We start from the raw sequence: 19,651 nt of genomic DNA, 5'->3' as shown, positions 1-19,651 counted from the left end.
GCCAGGTTTACTCTTGCATGTGCACACACAACTGACACACACATGCACACACAACATACATATACATCATACACACAACTTACATACACATGCATACACAACATACATATACACCATACACACAACTGACACACATACACATGCATACACAACATATATATACACCATACACACAACTTACGTGCACACACACAACATACATATACAACATACACACAACTTACACATACACACGTGCACACATACACAACATACATATACACTCACACAAATTACATACACATACAACATGCATACAACATACATATATACCATACACACAACTTACACACATACACATGCATACACAACATACATATACACCGTACACACAACTTACATACACATGCATACACAACATACATATACACCATACACACAACTTACGTGCACACACACACAATATACATATGCAACATACACACAACTTACACATACGTGTACACATACACAACATACATATACACTCATACACAAATTACACACGTATACAACATGCACACAACATACATATACACCCATACAACTTACACATATGCACACACAACACACACATGCACACACATAGACACACAACTTACACAAGCAACAAAACATACACATATACACACAAAGTACATACAGGCACACATCACACACAGCACACATGCACGTGTACACACACGCACACACATACATATACACATGCACGCATGTACACATGTGCTCACAACACATACAAATACACACACTATTTTGGATCAGTCACGGCTCCAAACCCACAGCTCTGTGTAGATATTTGCATGATTAAGTAACTGTCCTCATAAATCAGTGAGATCCCTGAGGAACTCACTTCCTCCCGTGTTTTCAGAGCCAGGTCAGGCCTGTGAGCTTCGGGGTCACCGATGGCTCAGTGGCCTGGTGTCCCTGCCTTCTCACACCAGGCAGGACTCAGCCACCCTCTCCATGTCCCAAGGCCTCCCGCTGTGCCCTTCCTCCCACTACACCCTCTTCCTCCCGCACTTTGCCTCAGCAGCATCAAGGCATCATTTCCTTTAAAAATACATGTAGTTCCAGCTACTCGGGAGGCTGAAGCAGGAGAATCACTTGAACCTGGGAGGTGGAGGTTGCGGTGAGCCGAGGTCGCGTCACCGTGCTCCAGCCTTGGCAACAGAGTGAGACTGCATCTCAAAAACAAAACAAAACAAAAAAAACATTTCGTGAAAATCATCCTATCTGGGTCTTAGGGAAGAAGCCAGCTGGAAAGGGGTAGTTGGCATTTGAGTGCAGCCTGTGTTGTTGAGCTGCTTGTGGGAAGTGAGGAATGTTGTTGGGACCCTGCGGAGGCGGGAGGCAGCAGGCTTGTCCCCTGAGTGGGTCTCCTGTCCACACCAGGCTGGCCGGCAAGCCCTTCTCGGGGGGGCGGGAGGAGCAGCAGGTCTGGCTGAGGTCCTGATTCAGGAGGGTCCCACCCTGGCAGGGATGCACCTTGCTCCAGCGCAGCCACGGCCGCATCCCTTGGCGGTCTCCTCTTCTGGGGTGCAGGGCTTCTTACCAAGGGTGTGTGTGCAGACCCCCTGAGGTTCTGTGCAAAGCTCTGCACTGAATGTGCAGCTACTGCAAATGTGTGTTTTTCTGGGGAGCTCTTGGTTTTCATCAAAATGAAAATAAGAGTGGTGAATACTGTGTGGGGGCCTTGGTCTCCCATGGTTGGTCAGTTGCACTGCATGGACGTGTTGTAACCGAGCGAGTTAGAGAGAAACGCCACACTTTGAGACGAATTCAGGAGTCCTTTATTAGCCGGCGACCGTGAGACGGCTAGTGCTCAAAATTCTCTCGTCCCGGAAGAAGGGGCTAGATTTTCTTTTATACTTTGGTTTAGAAAGGGGAGCGGGGGAGTCTAGCTGTAGCAATCTTCCAGAAGTAAAACAGGGAAAAAGTTAAAAAGACAAATGGTTACAGGAAAGCAAACAATTCCAGGTGCAGGGGCTTTAAATCCATCACAAGGTTGGGCTTTGGGCGCTATCAACCGGACACAAACGCGGGGGGCTTTCGGTACTATCGATCTGGCGAATTCCTGGGAACTGCGGATGTAGCTTGCCACAACATCAGTTAATTGCACAGCAATTATCAGTTAATTGCATTCTTTGATGTGCTGGGAGTCAGCTTGCACAATGAGGAAGGGTGGGTAAGGAACCCTTAATGTCTTGCAAATGAAGGAGCCAAATGGAGTCCATCTGTCCAGCTTTCTCGTCTAAGAGAGAGTCAATTAGGTTAATACAAGTTAGGGTATCACAGACGGACTCTCTTGGCTACCCAACCCCCAGTTCCCAGCCCTGTGGCTGGAACCCTGTTGAGGCTGTGACCTCAGTCTGCATGGGGATTGCCATGAGAGCTGGCAGCAGAGGCCCCCACTGGCTGTGGCGTGATTCCTGGCTGTGCCTCCCACAAGCACCCCTGGGTGCACTATGGGAGTTCCCAGTGCTCTCCAGCCTCGCAGGGCCCTCATCTGAAGTGCCCCAGCCCAGCCCCTTGAGCCGGCCCTGTTCCCAGGGTGACCAGCATGTCCCACTCTGCCCTGGACTTTCTCAGTCTTCGGCTGAAAACCCTGCATCCCCAGAAGCTTTTCAACTCTGGGCAAGCTGGGAGGGCTGTGCTCCCCTACCTCCTCCCCCTACCCCCTACCCCTACCCCCTTCCCGCTGCTCCTGGAGAGCTGCTGTGGGGATGTTGGAGGGATCCCAGCAGAGTATATAAGCTTGGTCCCTGCTACAGGTACCTGCCTAGGGGCAGGCAAGGAAGGGTAGGCATGAGGGGAATCAGGGTGGCTTCCTGGAGGTGGGGGCAATTTGAGCTGGACTTTGGAAGGTGAGTGTGGCAAGCTGGGCAGACACAGGGAGAGGTTATTTTAGCTGCAGTGCTGAGCATGGCCCGTTGGGAGGCTGTGTGGATTCTGGAACCTGTGCCTTCTGATCCCTGACCCCTTCCCTCTTGCCCCCAGGATCCTGGTTGCCAACAACCAGCTCTTCAGCAGCTCCTATGACCGGACAGCTCGGGTCTGGAGCGTGGACAAGGGGCAGATGTCCCGGGAGCTCCGGGGCCACCGAAACTGCGTGCTGCCTCTAGCCTACTCTGCCCCGTGGGACCTCCCCAGTGCTCCCTGTGTGGAGGAGGCCGTGGCCGGGGGGCTCCTGGTGACCGGCAGCACGGACGGCACAGCCAAGGTGTGGCAGGTGGCCAGCGGCTGCTGCCACCAGACACTGCGGGGCCACACGGGCGCAGTGCTGTGCCTGGTGCTGGACACGCCCGGCCACACGGCCTTCACGGGTAGCACCGACGCCACCATCCGTGCCTGGGACATCCTGAGTGGAGAGCAGCTGCGGGTGTTCCGGGAGCACCAGGGCTCCGTCATCTGTCTGGAGGTGAGACTGTCCTGGTCCCCACCCAGCTGCCAGGGGAGCCCAGGTCACCCCCTGCACTGCTGCCCTGCCCTAGGTGTCCGTGATTCGGCTGCATAACAAAGCGCTGCAGATGGGGGCCTGGCAAGCACCACAGAGGCCTCGCGGTCCTGGGGCTGGGAGTCCAAGATACAGGGTCCGCAGGATTGGTTTCTGGTGAGGCCTCTCCTTAACCTGTAAGCGCTGCTTTCTCCCTGTCCTCGTGTGTGTGTGTGTGTGTGTGTGTGTGTGTGTGTGTGTGTGTGTCCTAATATCTTCTTAGAAGGACACCAGTCATACTGGATTAGGGCCCCGTATGAACTCATTTTAACTCAACTGCCTCTTTAAAGACCCTCTTTCCACAAGGCCACATTCATAGGTACAGGGGCCAGGTAGGGCTGCAACATGTGAATCTGGGGTGGGCACGACGTAGCCTGTAACACTCAGCTTCTGGATCTGCATGCTGGGCCGGGGCTGGGGCACATCCTGCCTGCAGGGCTCCTGGAGCAGGTGTTGACTGTTGTCCTGGTTTGTCTTTGTGCTGTCAGGCTGAACACCGGCAGCCTCCTGGGCTCCGTCCTCCTGGCCTGGGGACTGGGACGTGGCCTGTCATGCTGTAAGCCGACAACCAGGATAGAGGAAACACACAGTGCTGTAATGGTGTGGCCTTGTGGGATGTGGGGTTGCTGCCCCGTCTCTGTTGCCTCCCCTGGACAAGCCACCCAGCCTCTGTGGGCCTCAGTTTCCTCACATGTACAAGGAGGATTACACCCCTTCTTAATTCCTAAATCCAAAAAATTCCAAAAAGTTCCAAAAAACAAAAAATTTTTTCTTAAGCTTGACACGAAAACTCTTGGTGGCAGAGTCTGGCCTGAAGAGACATGTGACTGTGTGCGCTTCCGTCATCCCAGTGCCTGAGGGTCCTCACACCTTTACTGCAGATGCAGGAGTGTGTCTGTAAGCCAAAAAATCCCGAAACGCGTGGTCCCAAGGTTTTGGATAAGGGATTATGGTGTGAAGTTGCCCCATCCGTGGGCTTGTGGGGATTTGGTGAATCAATGGAAGACGCATGGACAGTGCTGCCAGGCAGCCCTTAGCCGCCGTGACTGCAGCCATCCTTGCTGCTGTTGTTGTGAAGGACCTAAAGGTGTGCCTGGCCGGAGGACCTGTTGGGTGTGATCCCCCACGCTGGGGTCTAGATGTTCCCGGCTCAGTCTTGGCCAGCCTCTGCCCTGCTCCAGGGCGGGCCCGACCCCTGAGGCAAGTGGTTGGGGTGCATTGCTGCCAGCACCTGGTGCTCAGTGAAGCCGCAGAAGATGTGAGGGACAGACTCCGGGCGACAGGGCTGGAGTTGGGGCAGCCCTGAGCAGGCGTTGCTGTGCTCAACCCCACAGGAGAGCCAGGCCAGGGACCCCATTTGGGGTTCTGGGGGTAAGGGCAGCCCCGGGGCTCTAAGACCAGGGGAGCAGGGAAGGGCTCACTTTCACGTGGAGGGAGGGTCACCCAGGTCCCTGAGATGCTGGGTGGGGCACGTAAACCCCACGTCTCTAACTCAGCTCCCACCTGAGGACGTTGGGACGGGTGGACAAAGAGAAGGAAATCAGCAAATGCTGCGAGATGAGGGGCTTGGGAGGGCAGCTCGTTGTGGGGAAGGGGCACAGCGGTACAGGCCCAGCTCACAGGGTCTGTCTGCACAGGTTTCCCTTGGCCTTGGCCCCACCTCTGGTGATAAGAATGTTTCTGTTTCTTGATCTCCTGTTTTCAGGAAGGAAGAGGTCAGGGTGCGCTGCTCGCATCTGTTTTTCACGTTCATTTAACTCGACATCATCCTTATGCTGAAGGGGCGTGTCTTGGGGAGCATACTCCACTCTTCACGCTCCCCAGCCTCCCTCCGTGTCCTTACTTGTCAGATGATGGTGGGGATAACAGCTCTCCTAGTCTCCCAGCATCCCCGTGAGAGTCGGCACTAGTGGCCGAGACTCGTAAAGAGCTGGGGGCATCTGAGGCCTCTTTCCTGGCAGGCAGTTCCGTGGCGGGCAGTGTGGAGTGAGGCTGAGACCTCCCCACCTGGCTCATGTCTGTGCTCTGAGCTTGCTGGGGCAGGGGGTCGGGAGGGGAAGGGGCCAGGAGTTCGCTGGGAGGCCTGTCCCAGATGGAGCTGGTGACTCGCCCTCATGTCGCCAATGAAAGAGAGGAACCAGCCCAGGCATAGAGAGGCCGCTGGCCAGGTGGAGGCAGGTGCTGGACTGGCCAGGGAGAAAAGCAGCACTGTCCTCCCAGGTGACAGCTGCCCCTACCCCAGGGGTGACGGGATCCCCCAGGTTCGCTCCCCGGGCTATTCCGTACGGTCTCTGTGCTGTTCTTCCCGGAGAGTGGGAGCATAGGGTGTCCTGCAGAGAGTCAGGAAGGCAAAAGGAGAGAGTGCAGGGGGGCCAGCTCCCACCCCACACACCTGTGTGCACACACAGGCATAGGCGCACACACTCCACATGCACACGCATGATATGCGTGTGAACGCACACCCCACAGGCACACATGCACACATGTGTGAACACTGCACAGACACAAGCCACACACGTATATGCATGCCCACGAACATGCCACGCAGGCACACATGTCGATGGGTGTGAAGAGAGAGCCCCTGAGGGGCAGAGGCTCTGGCTGTGGACTCTGCCTTTGCTTTCTTTCCCTTTGAAACTTAGGCAGCCCCACAAAGCAATTTGAATGGGAAGAGGAGTGGGGACAGAAGGTGCCCATGGGAACAGCCAGGGACAGCCTGGCCCAGGTGGCTAGTGGGGCTCAGCCCTAGCAGAAGGGTGGGGTGCAGGGAGCCAGGACTGAGGAATGGGGAGCTATGGATACGGGCAGGGCTGCCATGAGGGCTGAGACCCCCTAGGAATGCACTGGGGGTGGGAGGTTCTGGGAGGTGGAGGTGAGCCTCTTAGGACCATTAGGTCTGACAGACAGAAGGAAGGCAAGAAGGCAAGGAAGGACCTAGCAGGTGCCTGGGTAGCAGCCCCACGGTGTGCAGGGTGCACAGCCTGTGACAGGCCTGGGAGGTCCCTGGGCGGCCGGAGGCCCCAGAGTCTCAACTTCTGGTAGTGGCAGGGGTGGAGTTTGCCTCCTCTGTTAGACTTGGCCTCCCCACCTGGGAGCCAGGCCCGCGGGATGAGCGAGTGAATGGGCGGCGCTCCACAGGGGTCAGAAGCTGCAGGAGGCATGGGCAAGGCCACTCCCTGGGTGGGGGCTTCAGGGGTTACATGTTCTCCACACAGGGATGCTCTCACGGTCGAGGACTCTGGGGCTTTACCCCTGTAAAACAAACCCTAAGTTCCAGCGTAAGTCCCCTTCAGGGAGGGGGTTCCTGTTCCCTGATGAGGAGTCAGTGGCGGCTGGGTGGGGGTCAAGGTGTATGAGAGGCTTGGGGAGTGGGGGGCACATGGAGAGAGGGCCTTGCTGGCCGGCTGGATGGGGGCGTGCAGGCAGGAGAGGGGACATGGCCCAGGCCTGGGTACAGGGGAGCATCAGGCTGCAGTATAGGCTGGGGCCCCCGGTCAGAGCTGGGGTCCAGGACGTCCACTCTTGGGGAGCACATGGCTGGCTCCAGCCCGGCTGTTGCGTCTCAGCTGGGCACTCCTTGCCCTGCCCTGAGCATCCGAAGGGGCTGGCAGAAGGAAGGCAGCACACGCCTTTGCAAAAAGAGCAGCTGGCACTGAAAGCAGCCAAACGTCTGGTGGTTTGGTCACTGCTCAGGTGGTCACTAAGGTAACTATTCAGTGACAGCCCGCTTCACTGGGGAAGGCTTGGTGGCTGAGGTAGAAGAAGGGCCCCCATTGCCCAGGACGGTGGGATAAGGTGTCAGCCTCACGGTGCATGGGAGGGGGCCGAGGAGGAGGGGCGTCCCTGTCCTTTGAGTTCTAGATTCTAGGTAGACAAGGGTTTCTTTCAGTTTGTTCCCACCATCTCCCTAATTGTTCAGCACCTTCTTAACCCTTGGGAAATCTGTTGGGTGACATTTTGGTGCATCCAAGTGTGTTGTAACTGCCCACGTTTAAGAGTCCCTCTTTCTCCCCATCACAGGGTGGGGAAGGCACCTTTTCCCACTCCTCCAGATCTGCCTCTTGAAAAGGACTGTCAGGCCCCAGACCCGGTGCTCAGAGAAACAGAATCCAGTCGGCCCCTTGGCCTCGCTTGGGCTCCCAGCTCACCCAGCTGCATGTGGGGGACCATGCGGCCCACAGAAGGGACCATCTTGCCTTTCTCTTCCCTTGTATGTGATTTCTTTCACCTGACACCACTCAGAACATTGGAGTTTTGCAGGGGTTAGAAGGCTGCTGTCTTACAAACTAGGTTTGATTGGGGCAATGAGACATTTCTCACACTGTCCTAAACACAGATTCAGGGGCAGGGAGCCAGGGCAGGAGGCCGGCCTCTTGAGCACATCTGGGAAGCAGGACTTCTGGGTCTGGCGTCCCCTAGCCCTCGCCGGTGCCCGCCCCCACGGGTGGCTTCGTCAGCTCTGCCTCCTGCCCTCTGTGGCTTCTCTGACACAGGGCCATCACCGCCACAGCCTTCATCAGACGGGCTGGAAGTGTGGCTCATGATCTGCCTTTCCAGAAGGGCCTGATTGGCCCTCTCAGGTCCAGGAAGCACAAGAGGGGGACCCACAGGATCAGCTGGGGCCTCCCTTTCAACCATTTTCAGTGTTTACTCAGTGGCGTGAAGCACATTCACGGTGTTGTGCAAGCATCATACCATGATTTCCAGACTTTTCCATCAGCCCAAATCAGAACTCTGTTCCCCATCAAACACTGACTCTGACTCCCCACTGCCCGGGCACCTGCCCTTCTGCTTTGTGTCTCTGAATTTGATGATTCTGGGTCCTCACATGAGTGGAGTCTTGCAGGATCTGTCCTTTCCTGTCTGGCTTATTTCATGAGCGTAAGATCTTCAGGGTTCATCTGTGTTGTGGCGTATGGTGGGATTCTCTCCTTTTTCCGTGGCTGATAAATATTCCCTGGTGTGTGGACACCACGTTTCGCTTATCCGTCACCTGCTGATAGACACACGGGTTGCTTTCACCTTTCACCTGTTGTGAACGGGTGGACGGGATCTGGTGCATCCTGCCTTCAGTTCTCAGGCATGTGCCTGCCAGTAGGACTGCAGATGACTTGGTAATTCTCTGCTCAGCTTTTTGAGGAACTGCCAAAGTGAAATGACTCTTAAGGTGCGTGTAGAGGGAAAGGGACGGGAGGTGGGCACCGTACCATCCCTTCTGCCCGCAGCCTCAGGACGCTGTGCAACTTCCCGAGGCCCCCTGACTGTGGTGGGGGGGCTCCCTTTTCACAATCTGCCAAGGGAGGACATACAATGGCTGCCCCTGGGGCGGCCAGATGGGGTCCCGATGTGGGGGGTGTGCAGTGAGCTCCGGCTTTGGTCTGTTTCATTGGGAGAGCTCCGTCGTTGAGGGCCGAACCGGGGACTTTTCATCTCCTCCCCTCTAGCTCCTTCCCTGCTCCACAGCCTGGCCCTGCGAGTGCTCCGTCCCCCCCAGCTCTGACAGTCCCTTGGTTCGTGGCACCAGGGCTGGCCATTACACCCCACACGCTCTTGCATTTCAGTCCTTTTGCGGCTCCTGCCCCGTGGCCTGCCTGGGACCCTCACTCTGCCTCAGTGCTCTGCTGGGCTGGAGATTATGCATTCAGCCAGCATGGCTCACCGACACCCCCATCCACAAACTGCTCTCAGGAACGTGGCACCTGCACACAGGTCTGTGTGGCTCCTCCACCACAGCCCAGAAACCCTGTGAAGCAGGTGGCACCATTGCCATCTGAGAGTGAAGCACAGACCTGCTTGTTGCTTTTCTCTGCTCTCGGCGTGCAGTCGGGGTCACTGACCTGTGGTCTATGACACCTTACCTCCTTCCCCTACCTCCAAATGAGAGAGGCCTCATGCTCACCTCCAGGCATCCGTCTCCTGTGCGTACAGGCCTGGAGAGTGCCCCCTGCCCCGTGCAGGGAGGAGCGGGCAAATTCCTTCCAGGTGCCCTTGAGAGTCCTGGGCCCCCACAGTGGCTTTGCGAGCCCCAGTGTGTCACCTCTGAAATCGTTTTGCTGAAGAAGCGTGTGTGCTTGCAAGTCAAGAGGCAAGGGAGAGAGTGGCCGAGGTTTCCTGGTGGGCCAAGTGTGGGGCGTCTGCTGGGACCTGAGTGAGCCGCCCGGTGATGGTGCATTTGACCGAGCTGTGGTGTCTGCACCACCCACATCACACAGGTCAGGCTTCTTTGGTTTGTAGAGATAAACACATGGATAGCCTTTCCAGAGGCTGGGGAGGAAAAGAGGAGACTGTGCAGTTTCACAGAGTCTTAGTCCATTGCAGCTCCTATAACAAAATACCTTGGACTGGAGGGCCTGGCACGGTGGCTCACGCCTGTTATCCCAGCACTTTGGGAGGCTGAGGTGGGTGGATCACCTGAGACCTGAGTTCCAAGACCAGCCTAGGCAATATGGAGAAACCTCATCTCAAAAACAAAACAAAACAAACGAACGAAAAGTGCAGAACACCTTTGACTGGGTAATTTATAAGTAATAGAAATGTATTTCTCACTGTTTCAGAGGCTGGGAAATCCAAGGTCAAGGTGCCAGCACATTCTATGTCTGGTGGCGGCTGCTCTTGCCACATCCTTCATCTTGGATGAAGGGACAGACAAGCTCCCTCCAGCCCTTTTATAAAAGGGAACTCATCCCATTTATGAGGCGGGCCCTCTTGACCACTTCACTTCCTAATGCTATCACAGCGGGGGTTAAGTTCACTTTACTTCCTAATGCTGTCACAGCGGGGGTTAAGTTCCAGCATGAATTTGGGGGGTACCGACACTCAGACCGTAGCTTTATATACCCCGCCTCCTACTGTCAGCCTGGGGACCAGGTGGCCACAAAGCATCCTCCCTGCTTCCCTGGAGCCTGTGGCCCACTCCAAGTTGGCCAAGAGCAGAGGTGAGGTCCCAAGAAACCACCATGCCCAGAGGGGCCTCTGCCTCCCTTGCTTTTTACAGGATTGCATGCAGGGTTGAGCCCACTGACCTCAGGGGTCCCAGAAGCAGGTGGGGACAAAGCCAGGAGCACACAGGCCTCCTTTGGAGATGGTTGGGCTAGAGGTGGTGTGAGGACCTGCTTCTAAGTGACAAACCCAAGGTCAAAAAGCCAGGAGGCACCCTGTCTGTGGTGGCCCCTGTGCTGCAGGGCGGCCTCGCCCCTGGTCTTTGAGGGATCGCCCAGGTTCTGGGCTTGACCAGGGGTCCTTGTAAAGGAGGAGAGATAGAGCCTGTGCCCTGTCCCTTCATGGTTTTACAGGGATGTTTTAAACATTTTAGTTATAAAACATTTCAAATGTAAATTATAAAAAGTAACTAAAACAGACACCTATGCACCCACTTTTGAAATCAGATAGCAACATTGTGATTTTAAGGAAAGGAAGCATTTCAAATACAGCCAGAGAAAAGAAAGACCTCCCGGATCCTTCCGGGAGCCCGAGGCGGTGGGGACCCGGTGGGGACCACAGCAAGGATGTTGTGGGGCAGTCTCTGGCTGCAAAAGCCCTGTGGTGCCAGTTCATGAGTCTTACCCAACCCCAAGGAGCTGGCGGGCAGAGACTGCACCTGCATTTTAGGGATGGGCAGGGGTTACCATGTTCAGACCCTGGGCTGTGTGCGCGCGCATAGCAGTGCATCAGCCCTTGTGGCCTCCTTCTTAGCGGGAGGTCCTTGTTTCTCATGTTGCACATGAGACAGTGGAAGCTTAGAGAAGACGAGTAATTTGGCCACGTCTCATAGCCGCTGAGGGGTGGAGGTAGGATTTGAACCCAAGACTGCATCTGTGAGCCCCATGCCTGTGAGCACCACAGCATGTGCAGGGCTGTCACCAGGCGGGTGGCGCGTCCCCCGACACTCTTGCCTGGGAGGAGGATCTCGGAGGATCTGCTGCTCTGGAGCCTGCCAGGCCCTGTGCGGCCTCCTCCCACGCCTGCTGGGCTCCCTTGGAACCCGGGGAGCTGGAGGCCTGCATCTGTGTCCTCAGCAGTGGAGCCCCAGGCCGGTGCCCTCTCCTGCTTCTGCTTGGTTGGATCTCATCTCCGGGAAACTCCTCAGAGCCACCGTGGCTGCGAGGAGCCCTCAGTATCATCCTGCCTTCCCCCTTGGCTCAGGCCTCCCTGGGCCACCTCGCTCTCCCTGTCCTGTTAGGAAACTAGCTAGTGGGAACAGCAAGGCCTCTACAGGCTGAGGACCCTGGGGCTGGGAGCGCCCCCTCGGCCTGTGTGGCTCTGGCTCGTGCTCGGCAGGGTGCTTCTGGGAGGGCTAAACACAGTGCTCACAGGCCCGGTGTGGTGAGGGCCAGCTGCCAGAGAGCAGGAGGGGCTTCCCTTTGTCCTCTCCCGCCCTGGACACCCAGCGAGCCTCCCTGGTGCAGGGGCTGAGCAGCACAGAGGTGTGGGGCTGCGAAGCTCTCCAGTCCTTGGGGGTCTCTGTCTGAAACGTTCCACCCTTGCCCACTCCTCTCATTAGAGTCCGAGAGGCTCTGTGACTGACTGGGACTCAAGGACAGGGAGCCTGGCTGGCCCTGGAGCCGGCCATGTGGTGGGGAGATGGCCAGGAAATGCTGCTCTGGCGGTGGTCAGCCTGGCCTCCAGGATGCAGACACGGCGCGGGCCGGGGGTGGTGCGAAGAGGGGTCCTGGGCTTCCACTTGCCTGTGAAGGAAAAGGGAGGATCACGGTACAAGGGCTTTCTGGGCAAGGAGGACTTGTAGGAACCCTGGGAGGAAGGCACGTGCCCAGGTGTCCTGGGGCAGCAGTGTGGACACAGGTGTGTGGCGTGGAAACCAGAAGGGAGGGCAGGGAAGCCGGGTCCTGCAGAGCCTCCGGGCACCAGGCGGGGAGGGGTGGTCTTTCTCAGGAAGCGGAGGGGCTGTCGAAGACTGTGAGTGGCTGACTGTGTGCCCGGCAGGCTCAAGAAGGTCCATTTGTCCTTCCTGCTGGTGCCCACGTTACTGGCAGGAACTGTGCTCCTGGGTGGTGCAGACGGCTGAGGTCTGAGTGCAGGAATGTTCTGGAACCCTGCCAAAGCTGACATGGGCAGGTGGGCAGCCACACACATCCCTGTCCTTGGGGAGGGGACCATCCAGTTAGGGAGGCTGCCTGGGCTGGGGCCCACCATAACCCCAGCAGGGCTTCAGCGCAGGGCCTGAGAGAGGGCAGGCCACTGTCCACAGGAAGCACCCACAGCCTCTGCCTCCCAGAGGCCACGCTGTGCTCCTTGTGGTTCCACTGCTCTCTCTGGCCACAGTGATTGGCCCAAGGCCAGTTAACTCCTTTGACCTGGGCTGTGGCCTGGGTTGTGGAAGCCCTTTCCTCCGCGATTTGAACAGGGAGATAATATGGGGAACCGACAGCGGAAAGTGACCCAGAGCGTGGTTGTGAGGGGAAAGTTAGGAGGGACATGTTCGGGATGCTAGTGGCCAGCGTGGACTGCCTGCCTGCCAGTGGGCCCACTGCCTGCTGACCACAAGGGAAGCGCACTGCGTGCCTGACCTGCTTCTGACTCCTGGTTCCTGGGCCCCAGCAGTGGTGGCAGGTGGCCTCTCTGGGGCATGAAGCGTGCGCCTGTCTCCTGTGCCATCGCGCCAGGTCACTGCAGCTGTGGAGCCTGCCTCTCCGCCCTTGCCTTCTCGTCTGTGACTCTGCTGACCAGGTGCTGGCTGGGAATGCTCTTGGCTGGGTGGTGTTTAGTCTAGGGAAATTTACAGAATTATTTTAATAGTTTCTACACTTCCCTGGGGCTGCTACTCCTGTCCATCTTGGCAAGGGCCTCTTCCCTTATCTCCTGGGTCCTCTTCTCACTGTGAGCCCCATGAGTAGGGGGAGCAGTGACCCCGTGACAGCCCCCAGCTGTCAGCTCCAGTCCTGGCAGCAGTTTCCCTCACACCCTCGCTCAGGGCTTTCTCTGTCCTGTCTGTCCGTCTGAAGCATGTGAAAGCCCTTCTCTGGAAGCCCTTTCCTCAGCCAGCAAGAGCAAGCAGTTAAGTGCCTGTACCCCACACACCCCCTGGAGGAAGGGGCTGGCCACATCCTAATCCTCAGGGGAAGCAGCTGAGGGGCAGAGAGCCAGGGACTGGCTCAGGGCAGTGTGGGGCTGAGCGGCCAGGCCTGTCGGAGCACTGGCTGTCCCATGGGGCAGGAGGAGCCGCCTGCTTTTGGGTGCTGAAGCGGGCAGTCTGGTGGGGCCTGTGGCGGGGCCATTCCAGGCTCACCCACGGTTTCACCATTGAGACCTGCACACACCCCTTCCCCCCCTTATAGAGGGAGAAATCTGGGGTGCTTCAGCAGTTGCCCCAGCTGCCAACCCTCCCTGCTCCTCCTCGCAGCTGGTGAACCGACTCGTGTACTCTGGCAGCGCGGACAGGACCGTCAAGTGCTGGCTGGCAGACACCGGGGAGTGTGTGCGCACGTTCACGGCCCACAGACGCAACGTGAGCGCCCTCAAGTACCACGCGGGCACCTGTAAGTGACTTGGCCCGGCACGACCCGCGCCACCCCAGCCTGGCTCCTCCTCCCTGCTTCTTTACTTCCTATGCGATTTTCCCTCATTGAGCCTTGGTTGCCAATCATCAATGTCCAATGGCGGTGCCCCGTCCTTCTCCACACAGCCATGCCTGCAGCTGGTTTGCAGAGAAGGTCCAAATAAGGGTTTGGTGGTTCCTCCCCACCTTTCTCCAGGACAGCCTGGGAGACTGGACTGCTGGGAGGGTCTCGGGTCAAAAGCACGTCCCAAAAGGTACATCTTAATTTTCCAAGTGAGACAGTGGCTACCCCTTAATCCAGCCACCTGGAGGACCACATGGGTTTGGCCTCACTTGGCCTTAGGATTTGTATGCAGGGAAGAGAAAATCTAGGTAGCTATGGTTCCAATGAGGTAGTGGTTTATTTTCTCTCAGGTAGAAGAATTTCAGAGGCTGATGGTCTAGGCTGGAATGAGTGGCTCCACAAAGTAATCAGGCACCCAACTTTCTTCTGTCACTCTGCTTCGTCATCCTTAGCACAGACCTTCTGTCTTTAAAGAAGCCTCATGATTCAAGATAGCTGCTACAGTGTCTGCCATCGTGTCATGTTTTAGGCAGGAAGGGAGAGAGGATGGAAGGGCGAAAGGATGTGTCTTCTAGCTGAGTTGGTCCCTTTAAGATCTTTCCTGGAAGCTTCATCCAAGGGCTTCCACATACCTCTCTGTCACCGTTCTGTCTGCAAGAGATAGTGAATCATAAAGTCTTTTATTTGAGGAATTTGATGCCAAGATGGAATCAGGGTTATTTTGGAAAGAAAGAAGGGCAAAATGGCTTGTTGAACAGGCAATGAGCTGTCTGTCCTACAGGTCTCAAATTGTCACACACCCGGGCCATTTGGCTCTGCCACTGGGAGGGAGGAGACGGGGTGGGGGAAGAGTCACAGTGGAATATTCAAGTTGACCTCACAGCAAAGGTGTTGGAGGAAGATAGAATGCAGATATCTGAAAATAGATCCTGACATGCCCTCAGGATTCAGGTGTCTGACACGGAAAAATTATTTTTCGTTTGTTCCTGTGTCCAAGCTTGGAAGTGTGGTTACAGCTCTACTCCCAAGTCTGGGTCCTCTAATTGAACACGAGGAAGGTTCTACTTTCGAAGGTTCTACTTTCAAAAGCTCTGGCGGGTGGCCGCCTAGAACACCTCCCCGTGCAGCTGGGGCATGGAGCCTGCAGGGAAAGCGGAGCCTGCAGCCCACTGTTGCCCATCTCGGTTCTTGGTCTTGGCCAGCAAGGCTATGGGATGACCAGACTTTGTTTTTGATCCTCTTCCCACCCACGGGGAGCTCAGCAGCCACACTGGGTTTTCCAGGCCATGTCCATTTGTCTCTGAGTTTGTGGGGGAAAGGCAGAAAGGGGCTAGAAAGAGACCCAGAGATGAAACTTCTCCTCTGGGGCCATTCACTCTATAGTTTTTTAAAGAAAGGCTGGAACAGGCTGGGCACCGTGGCTCATGCTTGTAATCCCAGCACTTTGGGAAGCCAGAGTGGGAGGATCGCTTGAACTCAGTAGTTCGAGACCAGCCTGAGCAACATAGCAAGACGCTGTCTCTATAAACTTTTTTTTTTTTTTTTTTTTGAGACCAAGTCTTGCTCTGTTGCCCAGGCTGGAGTGCAGTGGTGCAGTCTACGCTCACTGCAACCTCTACTTCCCAGGTTCAAGCGATTCTCCTGCCTCAGCCTCCCGAGTAACTGGGACTACAGGTGTGTGCCAACCACACCCAGCTAATTTTTGTATTTTTAGTAGAGATGGGGTTTCACTGTGTTGGCCAGGCTGGTCTCAAACCTGATCTTGTGATCTGCTCCGCCAGCTTCAGCCTCCCAAAGTGCTGAGATTACAGGTGTGAGCCACTGCGCCCAGCCCCCCATTTTTTTTTTTTTTTTTTTTTTTTGAGACAGAGTCTCGCTCTGTTGCCCAGGCTGGAGTGCAGTGGCGCGATCTCGGCTCACTGCAAGCTCCGCCTCCCGGGTTCACGCCATTCTCCGGCCTCAGCCTCCCGAGTAGCTGGGATTACAGGCGCCCACAACCGCGCCCGGCTAATTTTTTGTATTTTTAGTAGAGACGGGGTTTCACCGTCGTCTCGATCTCCTGACCTTGTGATCCGCCCGCCTCGGCCTCCCAAAGTGCTGGGATTACAGGCGTGAGCCACCGCGCCCGGCCCCATTTTTTTTTTTTAATTAGCTGGGTGTAGTGGTGCATGTCTGTGGTCCCAGCTGCTCAGGAGGCTGAAGCGGGAGGATCATTTGAGCCCAGGAGTTCAAGGTTAACAGTGAGCTATGATCGCACCACTACACTCCAGCCTGGGCAACAGAGTGAGATCCTGTCGCCTGTCTCAAAAAAAAAAAAAAAAAAGAAGGCTGGGAACAAGTACCCACAGAGCACCCTCAGATAGGTAGACCAGCACCCTTACCCCCAGGTAGTCCTGCCCCTTCTCCCCAAGGTCCCAGGCAGGCTTGCGCCCTAGCTGCCCACTGTAGTTACCTGCTCATTGACAGACCAGGACTTCCTCCCTCCCTCTCCACCTCCCATTTCCCTGTGAGCGTTTCCTGGGACGCCTGCCAGGTGTACTGCCTGCCTCAAGTCCTAGCAACAGGGTCGGCTTCAGAGAGCCCAGCCTAGGCCAAGTGAATTCTTCTAGTCCACATCCTCAGTGTGGCTTCCTGACTAGCAGCAGCTTGCCACTTAAAACTGGCTAGAAATGCAGATTCTCAGGCCCCGTCTGCTAAAACAGATTCTGGGATGCGGCCCCATGCTCTGTGGCTAAGCCTCCAAGTGACAGATGCAGGCTGCTGTTGGAAAACGATTGGACTAAGTTCTTAGGAAAAAACCCCAGGGAGAGACAGCCACCTGGGGGAGGAGACAGACTGAGGGCGGAGGCTTGCCCCCGCTAGGGGTCCTGGGGGTGCGTGATCATGAATCCCAGAGGACTGGGCTTTGATTTGGGGGCCGATCCATTAATGAGGATGGGAGGATAAGGCTGCGACGCAGCAGCGGAAGGTGGGGGGAGGCGACTTGAGGACCTTACGGTTATCCCCAGGCAGGGTCCTCCCAACCAGGCACGGGAACCAACTTCACCAAACCGCGGAGTGGGGACTGGGCCCGGGCGGTGTTCAGCAGGGGCAGGGCCAGCTGGCGCGCAGGCATCTGCAGGGTGGAGCCCAGTAACTGTGGGGATCCCTGTTTCTCTGGAGGGGCGCTGTCCACTTCCCATATGAGCCTCAGGATACCCCCGTGGGGCGGAGTCCCGGAGATGCCCCAGGTCACGCTCTCGCCGCCCTAGGTCATGCTCTCGCTGCTCCATCCCTGCCTGCGGGGGGCCGGGCAGGGAGGGAGGGAAGGAGGGAGGCCCAGCGCGCCCTGTGTGTCCGCAGTGTTCACGGGCAGCGGGGACGCTTGCGCCCGGGCCTTCGACGCGCAGTCTGGAGAGCTGCGGAGGGTGTTCCGGGGCCACACATTCATCATCAACTGCATCCAGGTAGGTCCCTCCGCCTTGCTCAGGGCCGCTGCCCGTGGGAGGGAAGGTGCCCTGCCCAGATCCATCCACGCCGGCGGCCGCGTCCCCCCGCCTACCGCCTCGCCAGTGACACCCGCCCCTGCGCCCGCAGGTGCACGGCCAGGTGCTCTACACCGCCTCGCACGACGGCGCCCTGCGCCTCTGGGACGTGCGCGGGCTCCGAGGTGCCCCGCGGCCCCCTCCGCCCACGCGCAGCCTCTCACGCCTCTTCAGCAACAAGGTGGGCTGCGCCGCCACGCCCCTGCAGCCGGCCTGACCCCGCGGGGGCCCTGCCGACGCCAGCCCAGACGCCCATCGGCTCCCAGAGCGCCCTGCCCTGCTCCCCGCGGCTGTGGCGCCCGATGGCCGGGGAGGAGCGAGGAAGCCCGGGCCGGAGGAGAGCCCGGCGCAGGCGTCTGGTTTTTCTTTGGTGGCCAGGAGGCGCTGGGAGCGGGAGTGCTAGCCCTCGGGACCGCCCTCTTTTCCCTTTTAGGGTGACTCCTGCCCTCCCTCCCCCATCCCTGACCTGGCGAAAGGCCTAGTCTCAGGGACCCTCCCACCTCAGGGGCTGCAGGCGGACTGCCCCAGCTCCCCCAGCCCCAGGAAACAGGGCCTTTCCTGCTGAGAGGAAGTGACTTTACAGAAGCCACTGAATCTGGTTATTTTGGCAAATTGTCTGTCTCGAGGGCCTTGAGGGGAACTAAAATACACAGCCTGAAAGTTCAAAGTACTCCTGTGTCCTCTTTTTGTTTTGCAAACTGAGTCTTAGCTTCCTTTCGGATCTTGAGATTCCAGGAACCCAGGGCGGCGGGCCTCCTGCCCTCTGCCTCTCACACCGGCCTGGGCAGCTTTGGGGGTGACTTGTGGAGATGCGGGGCTGCCGCCAGTGTCACTGGTGCAGGGAGTGGACTTGGAAGAGGCCAGGGAGCAAGGGAGCGGCTCTTTAGCCTGTGCAGGTGACAGCGGGGACCCCGCTTGGGAGCTCTCATCATTTTCTGGCATGAATCTGGGAAGTTCCTTCAGGGCCTGGAGTGGGGGGAGGGGGAAGGGACGGGCAGCAGCCCCACCCCCGGGCTCGTGCACAGGAGTCAGGGCAGTGCCTGATGCTGGGAGGTGCAACACACACGCCAGAGCCACCGAGCACCCAAGGGGAGCCCTGTGCGCGGGGGCTCAAGGGGCCAGTGGGGCTCAGTCTGCCGAGAGGCCCTGCAGGAGGCCCCTCAGCACCCTTCACAGCACCTGGAGGGGGCGCTCTTCAGCCCCTTGGTGGTGCCGCTTTCTGCATCCATGTGCCCCGGTTGGCCCAGGTGCCAGGAGAGAAGCTGCAGGTGACAGTGTCTGCCGTGAAGAGCTCATCATCTCGCTGCAGAGAGAAGCATCTGCTGCAGGAGCAGCCCCTTCAAGTGGAGCAGCCCTTTCAGGTAGAGCAGCGTGCACTTCGTAGTGTTAATGCAGAAAATACTTCATCAGAGAGGGCCAGTGCCTCCAGGGCTCACCTGCCAGGCCTGATGGACGGGTCCACCCTCGCCCGGATGAACAGGTAGGGATTGCACTGTGGGCAGTAGGAAGGAAGGGACGCAGGCGCTGTAACTCCTCTAGGCCAAACCTCCAAACCCTGGGAACCAAAGCGACCCCGACCCCCACCCCAGGAAAAAGGGCTGGTTGGGAGGCAAGCAGATCGGTGCAGGAGAAGCCGCAGAAACGGCACCACGCACTGTTCTCTGGGTGAGACTTAAGCACACACAGACCTGGGGTCTTGTGTTAGGTATTGTGCCAGGTCTTGCTGCGACCCGGAACCACTGGGGCCTGTGGCTGCCGCAAGGGGCGTGTCTACCAGAGAGGAGCTTTCCATCGTGCTGAAGGGACGGTTCCGGAGGTGCAGGCCAGAGAACCGCCTTGAGTGCTGCCTGCGGGCAGTGCCGCCGGCCGGCCCTGAGCCTATGCAGACGCTGGCACTGACTCCTGCCTGCCGAAGACACTGTTGCTTGGTGATGCTGCACTCTGGCCTGAGCAGCCCCTCACTGATATGTCAGCTCCAGTCCCCACCTTATCCAACCACATCAGAGAATGGAGCACGCATCAAGCCATCCAGAGAA

General features: G+C 57.4%; 1 protein-coding gene across 1 annotated transcript in view; it reads left to right on the top strand.

Annotated features, from left to right (window-relative positions):
• The window catches only part of WDR86 (WD repeat domain 86), a 29,367-nt gene extending 11,083 nt beyond the window's left edge, over positions 1-18,284 (top strand). Inside the window, exons 3-6 of the mRNA XM_025379128.1 lie at positions 3,019-3,439; positions 13,872-14,007; positions 17,434-17,537; positions 17,668-18,284. Of these exons, the coding sequence (XP_025234913.1) occupies positions 3,019-3,439; positions 13,872-14,007; positions 17,434-17,537; positions 17,668-17,832 (826 nt within the window). The 3' untranslated portion in view covers positions 17,833-18,284. The remainder of the gene's footprint in view (positions 1-3,018; positions 3,440-13,871; positions 14,008-17,433; positions 17,538-17,667) is intronic.
• The last annotated feature ends 1,367 nt before the right edge of the window (positions 18,285-19,651 follow it).

This window comes from Theropithecus gelada, chromosome 3 (assembly GCF_003255815.1).
Source record: "Theropithecus gelada isolate Dixy chromosome 3, Tgel_1.0, whole genome shotgun sequence".
NCBI classification, from domain to species: Eukaryota; Metazoa; Chordata; class Mammalia; order Primates; family Cercopithecidae; genus Theropithecus; species Theropithecus gelada.
The sequence above is the reverse complement of the archived record's forward strand: the minus strand, read 5'-3'. Positions and strand labels throughout refer to the sequence as shown.